The sequence below is a fragment of the Hyalella azteca genome, unplaced genomic scaffold, assembly GCF_000764305.2.
Source record: "Hyalella azteca isolate HAZT.00-mixed unplaced genomic scaffold, Hazt_2.0.2 contig3397, whole genome shotgun sequence".
In the NCBI taxonomy this organism is placed as follows: Eukaryota; Metazoa; Arthropoda; class Malacostraca; order Amphipoda; family Hyalellidae; genus Hyalella; species Hyalella azteca.
The window spans coordinates 16,465-35,259 of record NW_025933647.1 but is presented as its reverse complement, the minus strand read 5'-3'; the positions used below and the strand labels follow the sequence as shown (position 1 = coordinate 35,259).

Genomic DNA, 18,795 nt, shown 5'->3' with positions numbered 1-18,795 from the left:
TGTACAAAAATTAAAATTTGCTTAATTAAAAGCTTAATAGTTGTTAATTAAAAGCGTAATTAAGTAGTGTTCAATATTCATTAGTGTTCTAATTCAAAGCCGTGTTGTATTCCAATACAGCTCACACAGCAAACGGAATTCGAACACGTGGATGACGGCATTACGTATCAGTAGAATTTGAAGCGCGGACGGAATACGCCTAACCACGCGCCGAATATTGCCACGCACAGTGACGGAATATAGGGATTTGGTAGGTTTGCATTCTAAAGGCTTTTACATAAATATGGCAACATTTCGTGACGTTTCATTGTTGCCGATGCATACTACGGTGTTTTAAGAGTCACCTACAGCAAACAGAACTTGAGTAACGCATATGGTTATTTTTTTATAGTTTTTCATTTCTCGATGCGTCCTTAATGTGACGGAATATACCGTGTTTACCCTAGTAGGCAACTAGGCAAGGAAATTAAAAACTTGTACATTTATAAATTACTTTTTAAAAGCAACACTTCTAAAGAGGCTAATATGATGTTACTTACAGTTAAATATGTACAATGAATTTCTTATTTTATTTTTAACTATTTATTTAGTGATTTTATACCTACAATTAATTTTTTAATATTATTTAGGGTAAACGCAGTATAATATATTCTGACACTTTGAGGACGTAGCAAAAAATGAATGGTTATAAAAAAATCACCGTACGCGCAACTTGAGTTCTGTTTGCTTTACGTCACTCTCAAAACACCGCACTATGCGCCAGCAACAATGAAACATCACAAAATGTTGCCATATTTATTTAAAAGCCTTTAGAATGCAAACCTACCAAATCTATATATTCCAACACTGTGTGTGACTAAATTAGGCATTTTGTGAGACTAATTCCGGCCACACTTCAAACTCTACTAATTCGTAATTCCGATACTCTTGTGTTCAAATTTCAATCTCTGTGTGAGCTGTATTGGAATACAACACAGCTTTCAATTAGAACACTATTGAATATTGAACACTACTTATTTAGACATTTTAATTAAGAGCTATTAAGCTTTTAATTAAGAAAATTTTAATTTTTGCACACAGCTTGGAAGGAGCTGTGTTTGTCTAATTCCAAACTGTGTCGGAATTAGTTTTTATGTGTCTAAAACTGTCTCTTAACTTAATAATCTATTAATTTTTTTACCACTTGAAATCAGCAAATACAAGTATACTTGAAGGATTCCTAATATATTCACAGACTTATTTAAAAGTCTCAAACCATAATATTCTTTCTATACAAACAGTTTATCACTATTTGGTTGAGCAAGGTCAAGTATCAACTTTGACACATTTTTTGATGTTCTTGCTGGGTGACGCGCACTGTCTCTCTTTGGATCTCAACATTTTCCTGCCAGACGGCCCAGACCTAGTGTTTTGGCAATAGTATGACGTCACTATTTCAACCATCAAGGAATGCGTGGAACTAAGAAAATGCTCAATATAAAGGAAAAAAGTCAAGAAATGTCGGAATTACCGCCGATGTTGGAATATACCGCGTTTACCCTAATATATAAAAAAATCTACCTATATTTTTATATTATTCATTCTGTCAATTGAATCAAGAATTGTCTCCAACTTTACTGCAAGTGTGCAAAATTTTACATACCCACTAAAAAATGAACTCATTCTAAGAAATCTGGTTTGCCACTACATAAAGTAATATGGATTGACATTGAATAAAATTTTTAACTATATGAGTCTATATCAGGAAAAGGAAATTAGAAAGGAATCAATTTTAAAAAAATTATTCTTGCCAGATGCCAATACCCTGACAGTGATGGTTGATAGGGTAAACGCGGTATATTCCGACACATTAAGGACTTTAGCAAGAAATGAATGGCTATAAAAATATCACCTTATGCGCAACTTGAGTTCTGTTTGCTTTACGTCACTCTCAAAACACCACACTACGTACCAGCAACAATGAAATGTCACAAACTGTTGCTATAGTTATTTAAAAGCCTTTAGAATTTGAACCTACAAAATCCCTGAATTCCGACGCTGTGTATGACTAAATCTGGCATATTGTGAGGCTAATTTTGGCAGCTCTTCAAACTCTATTAATTTGTAATTCCGGCACCCTGTGTTGGAATTCAGAGTCCCTGTGTAAGCTGTATTGGAATACAACACAGCTTGGAACAAGCTTAATTTAAATTTTTTTTTTCTCTATAAAGCTTTTAATTAAGAGCTATTAAGCTTATAATTAAGAAAATTTTAATTTTTGGACACAGCTCAGAGCAAGCTGTGTGTGTCTAATTCCAAGCTGTGTCGGAATTAGTTTTTATGTGTCTAAAATTGTCACATCTATTAATTTATTTACCACTTGAATCAGCAAATACAAGTATACTTAAAGGATTCCTAATATATTCACAGATTTATTTAAAAGTCTCAAACCATAATATTCTTTCTACACAAACAGTTTATCACTATTTGGTAGAGCAAGGTCAACTATGAACTTTGACACGTTTTTTGATGTTCTCACTGGGTGACATGCACTGTCTCTTTGGATCTTAACATTTTCCTGCCAGATGGCCCAGACCTAGTGTTTTGGCAATAGTATGGCGCGCAATAGTATGACGTCACTATTTCAACCATCAAGTAATGCGTGGAACTAAGACAAAGCTTAATATATAGGAAAAAAGTTGAGAAGTGTTGGAATTACCCACAATGTCGGAATATACCGCGTTTACCCTATAACAAGTTGTCAAGTTCAAATGTGTAACTATGCGCTATTATGTTATTAAAAATGGCTTTTACATGAAAGCGTTAATGTCAGAACTGTAAACTTCTATAATAAAATATTTTGAAATTTGCCCCTAACAGAAACATTAGGTAGAAGCAAGAGGATGAAATTCTAGAAATGATGGTTAATATATTATTTTCAATGTACAGAACCTTGAACAGTTTCTCAGTCCAAAAAATTTTATTGAGATAGAATAGAAAGGAAGAATTAAAGTTGCACTTGAAAGAGTGAAAGTTTAAACACTTGGATTTCAATTAGCCTATGTAATAAATATTAATTCATTTACAATTTGTCTCTAAGTTGATTACAACAAATTTACCTTCATAAAGTTATAACAAATTATGCCAGTAACTGCACCAATTAGTGGCAATTACTAATAAAAGTTCAACAGGATGCACACTGCAGAGGCCAGGGTGAAGAATTTGGTGAATGAGTCGCCAATTTTTGCATTTGTAAACCAAAACTGTTGCTGACAGTACCCAAGATGCATTGCCCTTGCCGCATCGCTGGTTGTCTTCAAGATATGTAGACATGTTGCTGGCAATCTTCAAGATGCATTGCAAACATAATTTTCATTAAAATTCATACAAAACCAACTTTGATGAGTGTATCTTCAACACCCCAGGTATTGCAGTAGACAATTGCATTGCAACCAAAATTACCAAATTGTGCATCATGCTTTGCAGCCTCATCAAACCAAACCAACTGGAAACTGGAAATTTTGAAAACAATGCAGCCACTAGAGTACCTCCTGTTCCATGGTTAGCATTGTCAATGATAATAACATAACAGAGCATAGTTATACATATAGTCTTATATATACATAATATAAATGTCACAGACTATATATACTTATGCATAAGTTCCCAGTTTTCCCAGACCTCACTTTGAAGTATGAGATATTTTTCATTAAGGTGCATGAAGGTAATTTTGTCTTAATCTTTTTTCCATTGGACTCTATTTATTATTTACTGCCAGTCTGCCACACAAATCAATTTGGTCCTTTGACTGTACTTTGTGAGATCTGTTAAGACAGTAACATTAAATGAACCCACACTTCTTCATCTACATCATATATTGTTGCCTTACTCCTACTACATAGCACTTCAATTAATGCATCAGAATTCAGCACTAGTTGATCTTTTAATTTTTCTCTTAGACACATCATGATTGATTAGCCATTTTTTTTGTGCAGAGTCAGCAAATAAACTGGAATTGATTCTGTAATGCCAATTCTGCTTTTTTAAGTTCCTTGAATAATGTTGCTACTGTTGCTCTGTTCGTTCATGATTCTTTAAAAAGTTAAATTTTTGTCTTTGATGATCCAGATGACATGTATGCAATTAATATTTCAATTGCAGGGAAGTGATGCTGAGGGAGCCAACAGCGAATACGAGAGCGCTGACGAGGAAGAATTAGCACCTCATGTTGCTGATCCTGTGAGTACTGATTCTTGGAAACATCTTCAGTAGTGTTACTAATTCTTTATTTAGTATTACTAATTCATTTGCTGTTAACTTGTTCTTTTATTTCTTGCTATTCTAGGATATTTTTGTACCCAGTAATTTACAGCCAAATAATTGTTGATAATATAATAATAAAATAATAATAATAATAATAATTGACTTTTCCTTTGATGTTAATAGTATTACTAACATCATGAAAAGGCTCACTTTAGTATCAAGATCAGCTTTACTTGCAGCAAGTTTCTTCAATGTCTGTGTTTAATTGATAAAATTTGATAGTAATTTACATCATATGTGAAAGATTAATTATTGAATGATTCAGATTTTGCTGGCAAATGCTGATTTCTGCATTATTTCACAGAACAATCCTGATGCTAAACTGGATGATGATGAAGACAGGAAAAATCCTCAGTACATTCCCAAGAGGGGAACATTTTATGAGCATGATGACAGAACCATGCCTCCAGATGAAGAAGGCAATGTTCTTAGGTGAGTGCAGAAAATGCAATATGTATTATGTATTCTATTGCATTGACTCTACATAGCATGCTGAATACTCTGTAAAAAACTAAAGTTTCTTGATCAATCTCCATCAGTTGAGAAAATATTGCAGTTGCACCAAATTGTACAATTGTGTAAATGGGCTTTTAACCTTCACATTGCATGTTATTGCTCCTCTCATATTTGCAACCTATGGTTTAATGGGTTCTCTTTACTGGTTTATAGAGGGAAGGTATTCAAAGTTATTTAAAAATTTAAATGGGGTTAAATAAAGATGGCCTTCCAACTCTCCTTTATAGCCATCCCTGTCAGCCAAGTATTTTTTTTCTCTTTTTTTCAGCTTTATTTTTTTACTCAAGTGCAATACTTAATACTTGAAACTTGAACCTAACTGGGAGCTTACTGAATATCAATAACCTAATACAATCATAGCAGCAACTAGCCAAACTGAGAACTCTAACTTAACCCTTTACTGCCCGAATTTCTTGGTCAAAAATTGCAAATTTCACTTTTCCGGTTTTTAGTCTCACCTTAAAGCTGACATTCTGACCTATTCAACGGTACCAAAATCATCTGTATGTTGATTTATGCCTTGACAACAGTTCGCGAAAGGGTTAGGGGTGGGGGAGTTCTTCACAAGATATGGTCCTTACGCATCGAATGATATGCGTCTCGATGTTGTAGCTTGAAAATCCTAGGAGATAAATTTCTACAGTACCCCCTTTTTGGCTGTTTTCTAAGAATTTCACGTTTTCTTTCATTTTTTTCAAAAATTTACATGAACAAAAAAGTCTTAGATTGATCTTTTACATATGTGTACCAAGTTTCAAAGTGATCCGTCTGTAAATAACTGAAATAAAATTTTCACAAGAAATTGGAAACTGGAAATTTTATTTCGTTTATTTACAGACAGATAACTTTGAAACTTGGTACACATATGTAAAAAATAAATCTAAGACTTTTTTGTTTGTGTGAATTTTTCGAATAAATGAAAGAAAACGTTAAATTATTAGAAAACCATTATTTTTTAAAGGCGACTTGAAAGTCCGATTTGGTGGTAAAGGGTTAAACCTGATTGGCCAGCTAGCCTAGCCACAAAATCTGACCCCAAAATCTATACATACCATCTAGGTAACAAAGAGGTAAACAGATGGGGCATCACCTAACCAACCAAACTGGTTAACCTAACAGACAAAACCTAACCAAACAACCAGGGCATGGGTCACTTAAGAAAGAACTTTAAGATGTTTCTGTAAAATATTTATATTATCAACACTCAATACAATCATTATTAACACAAACATCAATACTAACTTCCAAACATAAATGCACTATCAACTATTAAACAGGTTAACAGATAAAATCATTTCTCATCTATAATGGGATATCAAAGCCTCTGCATTAAAATCTTCATCAAGGAATAAAGTAGGAACATACAAGGAATATGTTAGTAGTGATTATTGGAACATTGGCAACTACTCACCGACCACAGGTACCGTACTACTAGTGTGGGTACAAGCACTTGTATGAGCAGACTTACACATTGTCCCATTGAAAACAATGACATGTTAAAATAATGGTCTACTAGAAGGCAAAGAGAATGAGAGGGTGAGCACTGATCATACAAATGGGTAATATTCAATATGAATGTCAATATTCAACCTCATTATTAACTTTGAGCTGGGGAAGCATTATTTCCTGCCCATAAAACTGGGACATGTATCCAAACCTTTGAAGTAATAATTTATTTGTAATGAAATTCATAATTCATGTCATAATAACTAGCAATGTCTTAGAGGCAGAAAATTCATTTTATAATTTTCTTTTTTTGAATATTCACATAACATTGAATTAGTTAAAAATGTTCTCATTAATTATGACTTTAGCCTGAAACTTTCAATGAGCTTTAAAGAATTTTTTAAAAAATTGTTAGTGAAAAATTATGATTCAGATTACGCAATTTATGTCTTTTTATGGATCCTTTTTTCTACAAATAGTTGAAATAATTTGTTTTTTTTTTGTCATAATTCTCTCTGTCTATTATTCAATTTCTTTTTTTTTTTTGCTTGGGGGTCTTACGTGGCATAAATTTGCTGCTAAATCGTTATATTTTATTGTTTTCCTCATTATTTCTAAAGCATTGACTAAATGGGTCCTGATTGTGCAGAAGTGACTTGCTGGAGGACACAACTGCGCCTAAGTGTTACCCTGGCTCGACCCTGCCTGTGGTGTCCATCAGCTTGAAGGCCAGTGCTGATGCTGAAACTAGTGCATTGGCTGGCTCTGCCCGCTCTAAAAAGGTATTGTTGGCTTCTGAAACTGGAAATTTCCAACAAATTCGTTCCTTTCACTTTGATTTCAATTGTTCTATGATGTTTACAGTGTATTACAGTCAATTGTTTACAGTGTATTTCACTTAATAACAGCAGTATATTTCCTTCAATATTTTTATTTTATGCACTTGTAGATCTTCCCATTTTATATAAATCTTGAGTAACTAAACCATATGTTATGAAGCCTTGATCCTTGTGCAGTCATGGCGTGGAGATGAAGGCAAATGGTCGCACGACAAATTCCAAGAAATTGACCAGGCGCCCAAGCCGCGTGAAGAGCTTGTGTCTGTGTACGGTTATGACATCCGCAGTGAAGAAGGCGCTCCTCGTGCCCGCAGACGGAGACGATATGGGTGTGTGCATTAAAAGACAGTGGGCCGAACTACATATCCAAAATATTTAGGAGTTGCAGAGTTGGTAACTCTGTCATCTGAGGAAAGATGGCTTCTCACGCCATCTTTTTGTGATTGGTGGACTCAAGTCCACCAATCACAGACGAGAATTGGCTGCTACATGTATATACTTACGTGGCTTTTGGAAGTAATGCCCTATCTTGTTAGTTTCAGTTCCCGGTTTTACAGTTATGGGTTAGGTTAATACACTTGAATTTAATAGAAAAACTATTTTATATGTAAAATATAATGTACATCGGCATAATAATTGAAACGATTGCAAAGATATTACCTTGTTTGATTCTTCAGTAGGTAGGTACTAAGGTAGTATAGATGCCCTTGAACAACTAGAAGTTAAATACTTATATTTTTAAACTTTTCTTTTTGTTTAACGACTAGTTTGTTGAGGAAAGAGTACTTCATGTCAGTTTTTGATGAATGGCTTCTTGTAGACCTGTTATTCGTTTTTAAATATATAATGAAGATATTTCATGCCTCAGAATTGCTGCATATTTCTTCAGGAATGTGAAGTTCCACAACATAATTTCTAGTTGTTCAAATTTGTTTATCATGCATGGTCATTAATTTAATATTATACGAATTTCTGTATCATATAGTCACAAATTTACATTGTATTGACGTGAGAAACGTTTCTACAGTCGCGGACCTAACAAGTACACCCGGAACTGGGAGGACCTGGATGCCTACTCACGCCCTGCGCGTGGCGGTGCTGCTGTTGCTCGTGGAGGCAAGCCGATGCCCCCACACCCTGACAGGAAAGATCAGGACTTCCCTGCTCTAGGGGAGCCCGGCGACGCCGGTACTGCACACAGAGGTGGGTGGAAATGTTAAGAATAACATGAAGTCCATTGGGGATCATCTTGTCTTCTCAACTCGTAAATAAACGGAACACCACCCGTAGTGCCTACTGGAACAGTCCTTGCAAATCAGAATGCAGCACTACACTAAAGTATAATGAAGATGAGTTGTTACGATTGAGTCACAATAGGTGGATTACATTCATCTTTCTGTTTTTGCCAGTAAAGCTGGATGCATGGGATGGATTCAGAGAGATTTGAGATCGCACTATTGTGCTAGAAACTATGCAAACCTATGATATACCCTAATAATTGCATTTAACTCGGCCCAATTGATTAGCATACACATCAAAACCAATGATTAAATGTAACATTACAGGTAACAAGTTACATTGTACTTTTCAACCTAGATATAATCCAATCTTTCAGTTGATTTTTTTCGCTGCAAATGTTGCAGTCCTATTAACTTAGGCACAACTTGAATCTGCATTGCCATCTAATTCTATTATGTTGATATTTTTACTGAAAAGTATTGAATTGTTTGTGGCATGTTGTCAAGTTTGCTTGGTAAATATTTGTTGTCAAGTTTACTTGCGTGTTGTCAAGTTTAGTAGAGCAATTTTTTTAATCTGTAAGCGATGTAATCATAAAAAATGTAAAAAAAAAATTATCTGAAGCTTGAAGTCTCGCTATTATCACACAATTTCCCATGGCTTGTTAATAACTAATTGCTTTGTAGTGAGACGTGCGTTCGAAATTGATTTTTTAAAATTCAGACTGAAATTCGCACTACCGAGAAAGATTTGTAGGAAAATTTTCTTTATTCAGACTGGAATTAGAGAGATTTATTATTTTTTCATTTTTTGTATGGAGTATTAATAATATGAAATAGTGATCAATGTTGAGTATAAATTGGGCGTTAGGTTTTTCCTAAAAATGATAGTAGCTAATTCAGACATTAATGAAGCATTTCATGAATCGGTGTAAGGAGATTTTTTTTCTCACATTACCTGGTCATGTGCAGGCAGTAAAGCAAACTCTGAGTCGCGTGAGAGCGGCACTGAAGTGAACATGAACCAGGGCGGCCTGCAGCAGGAGGCCCACCGCAGTCCTGCCAGGCACAAGGGCGGCTCCGTGGTGTACACGAGCCAAGAATATCGCCGCTCCCGTCCTGAGGACCGAGCTGCTGGGGAGGAGCAGAGCACGCGAGGCAGAGGCAGGGGCGCCAGGTCTTCCCGAGGGAGAGGTCGAGGAAGCAGGAGTGACAGAGGGGGGTGGAAGGGCAGATATCCTGGTGGGGAAGAAGCCTATTCCCAGCATGACAGTCGGTGAGTGACTGAATGATGAAGTAAATAAATTAGTTAGTTTCATCTTCTCGGCAAGGAGGCCAGGCGGTTGAGCGCAGCAAAATTGGAGCAGAGTTGCGTGTTCAAGACCCACAGCAAGCTGTGAATGTTCTTTGATGTTCAGAATAGGCAACAGGTCTAATGGCCTAATCAACGCTGACACCGCTATACTATGCGCTACGACGCAGGTTAAGGCAACGCGTTGTACTATGTGCTCTAAGTTTTGATTAACATCTTAGCATGTCAGTAGTCTCAGTTGACTATAAATCCTGAATATTCTCCCACTAAATATGACCAAACGCCATACTACGGGATGAGAAAAGTAACTTCTTAATGTCTGACGGGAAAGAATAAGTTTACGTTTCACAATATTTGCCTTAAAAGAACAGCCTGTCCCTTAATATCTAAGGATTCCTCACAATGTTGGCTAGGGCTCTGGAAAATGGCTTCACAATAGTTCTCTTATTTTTTATTTTCTTTATATAACGCGTCGTTCTGACTTCCATTTCCTGGTGCACAGAATTCGGATACAGAAACAAGTTTTTAGCTCAATCAGATTCTGTAGTCAGATATTCTGATGCCCTCTCTATTTTTATCAAGTCTTCAGTATTTTTCATTGTGTTGTATTTGCTCCTTGGTTTCCAATCGATCTTTTTTACATCCTACATTCAAATTAAAAAAATTATTTTATATCAAATTTTTTTCTTTTCATCACTTCCTATATCTCTGTTCCCAACCAATGGGCGTTTCCCATATTCTAGGGAAGCACTGGCCTCAAGTCTGTGGTGTGGTCCTATACTGTCCAGTAAACTCTTGGCTTATACGTTATAATCTCACTTTCTTGAATCTGGGCGTGATCCTATCCTGACAATTAAACTCTCTCAGTGCTAGTGATGACGTCCGAGTGTCGGGTGTGCGAGGTGAAGGCAACCCTCCTGCTGCCCAGCACCACTACCAGCAGCAACCTCGTGAACAAGGCAAACATCAACAGTCGCCTCGATCAGCCGCCCGACCCCGCAACCCTGAAGCTGGGGTCCATGACTCGCCTAAACGTCGGTATCTTGTTGCTGGCTAGAAATAATATTGAATTGTTGAACCAGTGATCCAGTAGCGTCACCAGTCGTGACGGTGATCTATTTCTTCTTCAGTTTCTGCATGACTTGATTTGTAATTTGAAAGCTTCAAAATTTCACTTTTACTTAGAATTTATTCACTTTTATTCACTTTATTTATATTTAGAATTTATTTCACTTTTCATTAGAATTTATCTAGATTGTGAGCTTGATTTGAATTTTCAAGGTTCGACCGTCATCCGAAATTGAATTATTTCAGAATCTAAAGTTGAAAGATAGTGTGGCTCTGCTGATTACTCATCCTTCAAGTAAACTGTAAAGTTTCCCTTGATCTCCTCTTGGAAGAATTTTGTATAAATAACGCTCAAGTTAAAGTCTTGTTTATGGGCCCTTGAAATTAATTTTCTTATAAAGAGAAAACTTAGAAAAAAAACGTTTGAGAAACTTTGGTGAATTTTCCTCAGTCTTTTTCCACGCGTAATTACTCTCTCTTCTGGTGTCGGTCCTCTCTAACGTCATCTTCATTCATTCCGTTCAAGATGTGCCTCGGAATGAGCAGCCAACTACCGCCCATCCGCCGGGCAGACAACAATATGGTGGACATCCGCAACAGTCTCAGCCACAACACTCGCCACAAACTCAGCAACAGCATCATCAGCCACAACAGCCTGGCTATCATCAGCCGCAACAGCCACAACAACAGCAGCAACAACAGCAGGCGTTTGGAAGAGGCACCCAGAAACGGTACTCCAGCCAACGAGGTGTTCGGCCCGGCAACAACGTGGCTGCGGTTGACCGCAATGGCTCCGTGAGTGGTAGCAACAACTCGCACTACACACCACACCCGCACCACAACTACTACTACCACGACAACAGCACCACGCCACCACCACAGCCTGCTCTGGCTGACGCTGGATTGCATCATGGGTCAGGTGAGTATGAGCAGCGTAAGAGTTTAATAGGTTTTTCATTACTCAATGTGCTTAGAAGTTTCTTGGTTGAGCTTTCATCCGGCCTTAAGTCTTATGCTGTAAATGTTATTTTTGTTATTATTGCCATATCAGACCACTATTTCATTAAAAGTCACATAAAGTTACTTGTCCCGTGCTATATTTTTTGCACCTGATCTAACCACCATTTTCTAAGTTTCTAAACCTTATCACCTAAAAAATGGACAGATTTCGGCGAAAGTGCGGCTGAGATCCTGATGTGCTAGATTCGTACATGGCAGAATATCTTCGGCATTTTTAGTTAGCCATTTTTTGCCATTATTTCGGCATTAGTTTAAAAAAAACGTGCGGCTGCATAACAAAACATTTCTCAATATTATTAATTTCTATGTTGACTAACGTGATTCACGAATGCACAGGACTTGGTGTCAACGGCGGAGGCTCTGGCGCCGTTATATATGACGGGACCAGCAGCAACGCGACTGCTGCACGCCACGCCCCTTCGGTCGTCCCCGTCGCCTCGACGCAGTTCGTCGCATCGGCGCAGTTCGTCCGTGACCCAAGCGCTTACATCGGCGCAGGCGCTCTGGCCGCCCCGGCACCCGTCCTCACACGGATGTATACTCCTGTTAGTGTGGTAGGAACGGCGCCTGCTGAAATCGTCTCACCAGTGCTGGGACCAGCGTCAGTAGCAGCAGCAGTGATTGCTCCTGTGGTGACAGCGGTGCCGCAAGCCGGTGTCGTGGCGCGAGCTCCCTTCATCGCGCCAGACGCTGCAGGTCTCATCCCATGCCAGTTCAACGCCACGCCGCAGCCCACACCGCCACCGCAGTTCCCTGCTCCACACCCTCCGCAGTTCCCGGCGTATACGTCCTACCCACCACCGCCTGCTAGTGAAGGGGTGAGTTTAAAACCTGCCCCTTTACTCCCTCTTCGCCTCTGCGCTTGCAAGTTGTTATTCATCCTTAGTCCAAAGTATTGTTATCGGTGAAGCGGATGACTCAGTGAGATGATTAGCTTCACACATACAAACTACTCAAGAAACGCTTTAGTACCTTGAAGCTCTTGATTTTTATGTGAAAGACAGTCGCGGGTAGTTGCAATTAGTTGCTGGTAGTAACATGTATCATTATCATCGGCAAGTTGTTCTTTACGACTGAAATCTTATTTTTCATTGTACCTGAACCTCAATAGAAATCTAGAAGTTCTGTTAGAAAATGCATATAGTGTTTAAATCGAAATATCGAAATAAACAGATATTTACTTCTGTAATCGGAAATGAACGAAAGTATAATTAAATTAAATTACAATTAAATTACAATTAATAATGTAATCAGCCGAGGGTGATGAAAATTTCTCAATTAAAAATGATAATGCATTTTCAGTTCTGCTATCCCAACTGCTAGACCATTTTGCGTATTGGGCGTTTTTTTGCAGATTGCATTAAAAATCATAAAGGCTGCAAATAATTTTTTTGAAGACTGCAAGAAATGCAACTCATTAAAAATTACTCAGTTTCATGGTTTATATGTTGTTTTGTTAACTTTGAACTTCTGACGAAAAAATAATTTTTATTCTAAATATAATTCTATATTCTAATAATAAGTAACTCTTGGTTTAAACCAAATTATATCAGCCCAAATAATCAATATTTATAAAAAAATATTTTGAATATAACTTTGAACGTCACGCATATGAAATAGTTTAAAAATGTTGAACTCGGAAATGATAAATTCGTAAGCCCTAGCTAACAAAACCGAATATAATATCGTGTACGGTTACCTTAAACAGTTTTCCTATTTACCACTTAAAACAATAACTGTGAGTGTGCGTTGGGAACTTGTTGTGTATTTTATATTTTTATTGTTCCACGCTTCCCCAATATAGCCTGACAAAAAGGTGAATGTGGCTTTAGCTCAGGAACCTTTCGCGAGCTTATCTTAGTTTCCATATTGTTTAACACTATAACATACATATTTAATGAAAAAATTCACGAGTACAAATTAAGAATATTGATCAGAAACAAGTGTCGGCATTGAATTTTGTGTCTGAAATGTTGTTTGACCACTAATTGTGTTGCAGACCCAGCCTCAGGAAGTATACCGCAATGGTGTGATGTACTACAACACCCAAAGTCAACAGCCTCAGCGCTCAAGCACTACGTTACAAAAACGCCCAAAGGCAGCGATTCCCATCGTACCTCCTCCTGAAGACCTCGATGGTGAGAAGAAGGATGGATCATCTCCTCATCCCGACGATACCGAGCAATATCAATACGAACCTGATGCCATGGGAGCAAGTGCATTGCAAGACTCGTTACCACCAAGCGATATGAATGCTAAAGCTACTCAGCATCGAACTACTGTTGTGGCTGCCGACAAGCGCGGCAGTGGCCATGCTGTTCCGACTGATTTTACATTCGAAGAAGCAGAAAATGTCGAAGTTGTACGTGAAGTTAACCCTAGTGATCACTGTGCCATCCAGCAACTGCAACTTCAGCAGCAGCTTCAACTCGAACAGGAAGCAGTTCTTTCTGGAGGTGTGCAAGATCCGATAAATGATGTTATTCAGACTACTACATATGAAAGAAGTACCGATACTCACGCCGCTGCTGATGAGATGGTCATCGTTGACCATCCTACTGGTACTGAACGTTGCGACGTTTCCCTCCCTGTTGATGGAAGTGGCATCGTTGCCCACACTGCTGATGCCGCTGCAGATAAAACTTCATCCGTTGCTAGTGCTACTTCAGAACTCGGCAGTTCAAGTGCAGAGCAGACGAAAGCCTCATCGGTGGATGAGAGCGGCAACTTGACGACCGAGAAAGCCTTGAGTGAGAAAACCGCGGCTCTCTCTATGGCTGATGTTGTTGACACGGACAATGCAAAGTTTGAAGACAGCGTCGAAGATTTAGAAACTGTTCCGTGTTCGAAGTTGACAGAAACTCTGGCAAACGAACAAGTTTCTGATGGAAAAGGGAAGGAAACCTCGATTTCTTGAATGCTTACACTAGTAGTTATTTCTCATGGTGTCTCACTGGGATTATTTATTTAACTAGCCACCTAGCACTCCCTGTAGATTTTCATCTTTTCTGTTTCTGGTTTGGTCTATTATTTTATGACTGGGTAATGCCTTTCCTTTTAGATAAGTTTTCAACTATTTAATTTTTTCTACACTTTAGCTTCGAAATTTCTTCTTTTGGAATTGTGCTTCTAAGAATTCTAAGATACCTATTAAGCTTCTAGGTAGATGATATTGTGAACATAACTACTTCACGTCTTTTCCAGCGTTGTCCTGCATCAGCTTTGACTAATACATTGAAATTGAGTGTACATTTAAACCGAATTACGTAGAATGACTTCGTTATTCTCAGAACCAATTAGAGATGCCAAGGAAATTTAAGCACTTGAAAATCACTGGGTATTTCAAAAGTTCGAATTTGGTTATTTTCTCTGCACTGTTTACTTTTCAATGATAGGTAAATTTTATATATTAAATTTAGAAGCCCAATTAATTGACTAGAAATTTACGCGAGTTCATTGGTGAACATGTACTTCTCAGTAGACCTAATCATGACCTATGTGGAGATCAATTTGTTAATATATATACCGCAATTCCTTAGTAAATGTACATCATTCGCGCGGGGCTAAGCCTCTTCTCTGATGTAATGTTCTCACCTCGTGTAATTGTACGGGAAAACGACCTAAAATTGTTTTTTTTTCTTTGCGTTTCTATCAGAACTCGATATCAGGATTCTTGTTTAAATAATTATAAATGTTTCTTGTATTAAGTTATTGTTTGAACGTTTCATAATTGTTTAAATAATCAAAAATCACTTATGAGGAAATGGACTGACATCACATCAAGAGGGAGCTTCTAATATGCAAGCTGTTCAGATAATTTTACATCATACGTAGAATATTTATGTATTGTTTTGGTTGTATTTTGAATACCCATTGATACTGAGCTATGCATTGAAAATGACGGATATCTGACAAGATAGGCGCTCTTTAAGTTTATTGTTAAGAGAGTTCAGCCTCACCTTGATTATGAATACTAATTTTAGAAAAGGCTAAAGTGATACTCTTAAAATCATAACAGACTTTTTGCCTCTCCAAAGTGAATGAATTTCTATGTTTGGGATAATTTTTGGGAACTGATACATATGAAATTAACAAGTTAACAATTTTCCATGCACATCATGTTATTGATACCAAAAAGTAATAAATCGATTCAGTTATATTGGGTGAACTTTCATATAACTTGGAGGTATCGAAATCTTTTGCTGGACTCTTTTGGCCTGTTAAGCGAATATTTTTCTCTAGTTTAATTAAGTTTTGATCAACTCTACTGCGTTTCTTTTTGTCGATCACCTAAGTTTTACAGATCTTCTCCAGTTGAATAGTTGATAGCGGTTGTAAAAGAAAACAGTTGCTGGCTTGAGTTTAAGTGGTACGACGTGACCATTTCAGACATGAAATGGTACAACGTTTTTAAATTCGTGTGTCATCGCGAATTTTATTTGCTGTGCAGGCTCTCGATTTTGTACACGTATATTCTGAAGAATAAATAATTTGTCAAGAAATTCGTAATGGTAGATAAACTTGAATTTCCAAGAATCTAAAGCTAAGTCGTTTTCATAAAGTGCTTGTGTTAATTTTATTTGTCATTCTATCAGGAATGTAACACAGAAGTATTAACTGCTGAAATAATTTCAGATTAGCTAATGAAATTACTTTTGATTGCACAGAAACGCCCCGAAAAATCAAGGTTCTGATTCATTTCTACTGTTGATTTCTGGCAGTTCAAGGTAATACTGATAGAGTACTAAGTACATTCTTAACATTTTTCATCTTTAGACTCGAGAGTTGTCATTGCTTACTGCTTTTAATACTTTGCTACTCGTACTATATACGTTTTTTTCTATTATTGTGAATCCGATGATAGTCTTTACATTGAAATTTCAGCTAAAGTTGAATTTGACATTTTAATGTGAGTTTGATGAAGAAATACTTCCAATTTTATAATATTCGCTCCGTGCGATTAAAATTAACCTATTTATTTTAGGTCTTCTCAATTTTCTACTATTTTCTCTTGATATGTGGCCCTGTCGTGTAAATTGAGTGATCAATGCTTGATAACTAATGCCAGCGTTACTCACTTAGCTTGCTTGAATTTCTTTATCTTTTCTCCACTCCGACAACGTAAGTTGCCAAATCAATGGATAAATCCATTCGTTTTCTAACATGACGGGTCCTCTTCTAATCTTCATCAGAGTTAATTGAAAAAAAAATTTCCCGCCTTCGTGTCCCAAACGGCTTGAAGTGTGATGAATGAAATAGAAGGGTCTTGAATGGCTCATTTTTTTCATGTTCGGCGCTTATGAAGGTCCAGGGCCTATACTTTCAAAAAAAAGCTAAGAGATCGTAAGTTCATCCGCCAATCACTGACGGCCTTTCAAGCAAAATCCACCAATCATATACAAGAAAATAGAGCGTAAGTACTTACGTTCACTCAGCGAGTTATGAAAGTATGGCTGCAGGTTTATAAGGATTTTTCTGTGAAAGTCCGAATTGCTAAGATGTAATGCTGGTGAGAGAAGGATGTATCCTCAAGCATACTCAGGGAGGCTGTTACGTTAAACTTGTTATTCTCGGTCCTCAATTTTGAACAATAGGAGCATCTGTACAATAGTTTGATATTTCTTGTATCGTTTTACTAAGAAATTCGAATTGATTAGCAATTGCGAAGGCCAAAACTTCCCTATTATGGGGGCTGGTTACAAAGATGAAGTTGGCCATCCTTCCCACTAACTCAAATTACATTATTAAATACGCTTTGTTCACAATAAATGTTTTTGTTCATCAACGTGATGTATCTGTAATTCTAGGGTTGATGTAGTGTCTCACTGTATTAATTCGTTTGAAAGTACATTTTCAGGTAATTAATGTCGTGAGTTTTGAATGTTTCTAATGAGTTAATTTTTGTGTTCACGATGGCTGCTACAAGTTTTCAAATGTTGGCGGCAATTAGAAGCAACCGGATGGTCGGCTCTTAAGATATAACCGGTGTGCACGCATTGCGGCTAGGGACACCGCTAATACCATGGGGTTAGTTACTTTTTATCCTTACTTCATCGTGTTCTACGAGTGATTTGAGATTTGTGAAAAGAATTTGGTAGAAATATGTACTTTGCAAACTGAGAAATGAGCCAGCATAGGAAATTTATGAAAAATTGAAAGTTCTTCATTGAGGAGCGCCTATGTCATTTGTTCCTCCTTGAACGGTGTACACAGAAAGGAGTCTTGATATGACGAGAACTTATCCTGGGAGGTTTGTTCGAATGCGTTACCTATATGATCGTTTATAATGAGTGCCGGGAACTTTGCCAAATTCCGCCGTCAAGCTACACCAATTGAGCTAATGTTTTTTTTTTGCTCCTCTCGAGCTAAATTAATCAGGAAGGTTTGGCTGTTTAATCTGCTCTTAGCACCACAATACTGACACTGTGTAGGCTTCTTGCAGAAATTCTGGTGTATCGATTCGTCCCTGAATCTCTTCTGCGACTTAATTCTCCTTTGCCCAAATGTCCCAACTATTTTAAAGGTTAAAAATTCGTGTTTGATGATTTTCTCTCGATCGAAAACGCTCTCCTGAAAACTACCTCGTGTTTAGTGCTTATGAAAATTGGAAATCGGATACTTGAAATTAAACGAATGTGACACAATTTGTTCTGCTATTTAGAGGTATGTCCAGTGTATGTGTTGTTTGAGACGAGATGTTGCACATTATTTATTCTTTAATTATGTTGTAAGCTGTAACGTTTGTTATGAGGCGATACTTCAATTAATGCAGCAGGTAGGACTAGCTCGGTACTGCTGATGTTCGTCGGGGCTAGGTGGTCTGCTTGGGTTCGTAGTTTTTGAACTAGTTTGGGTAATTCTTAACCTATCATTGGTGCACTTCTCCATCGTTCGTTCGGTTACTCTTTAGAACTTATGTTGAGAGATCTTCGCTTAGAGGCTAGAATATAGGAGTTTTTAATGGTCTATTCACTTACAGGAAAAATTTCGATACTCTTGTTCAGTGAAAAATATTCACGTTTGATACCATTGAACTAGACTCGAGCATTCATAA

At 37.2% G+C, this 18,795-nt stretch overlaps 1 protein-coding gene across 1 annotated transcript in view; it reads left to right on the top strand.

Moving 5' to 3' along the window:
- Positions 1-16,937, top strand: part of LOC108679050 (protein PRRC2C) — an 18,695-nt gene extending 1,758 nt beyond the window's left edge. The window contains exons 2-11 of the mRNA XM_018167561.2: positions 4,141-4,218; positions 4,607-4,734; positions 6,914-7,046; positions 7,281-7,432; positions 8,131-8,306; positions 9,314-9,617; positions 10,521-10,687; positions 11,248-11,640; positions 12,078-12,559; positions 13,741-16,937. Coding sequence (XP_018023050.1) covers positions 4,141-4,218; positions 4,607-4,734; positions 6,914-7,046; positions 7,281-7,432; positions 8,131-8,306; positions 9,314-9,617; positions 10,521-10,687; positions 11,248-11,640; positions 12,078-12,559; positions 13,741-14,658 — 2,931 coding nt within the window. The 3' untranslated portion in view covers positions 14,659-16,937. The remainder of the gene's footprint in view (positions 1-4,140; positions 4,219-4,606; positions 4,735-6,913; positions 7,047-7,280; positions 7,433-8,130; positions 8,307-9,313; positions 9,618-10,520; positions 10,688-11,247; positions 11,641-12,077; positions 12,560-13,740) is intronic.
- The last annotated feature ends 1,858 nt before the right edge of the window (positions 16,938-18,795 follow it).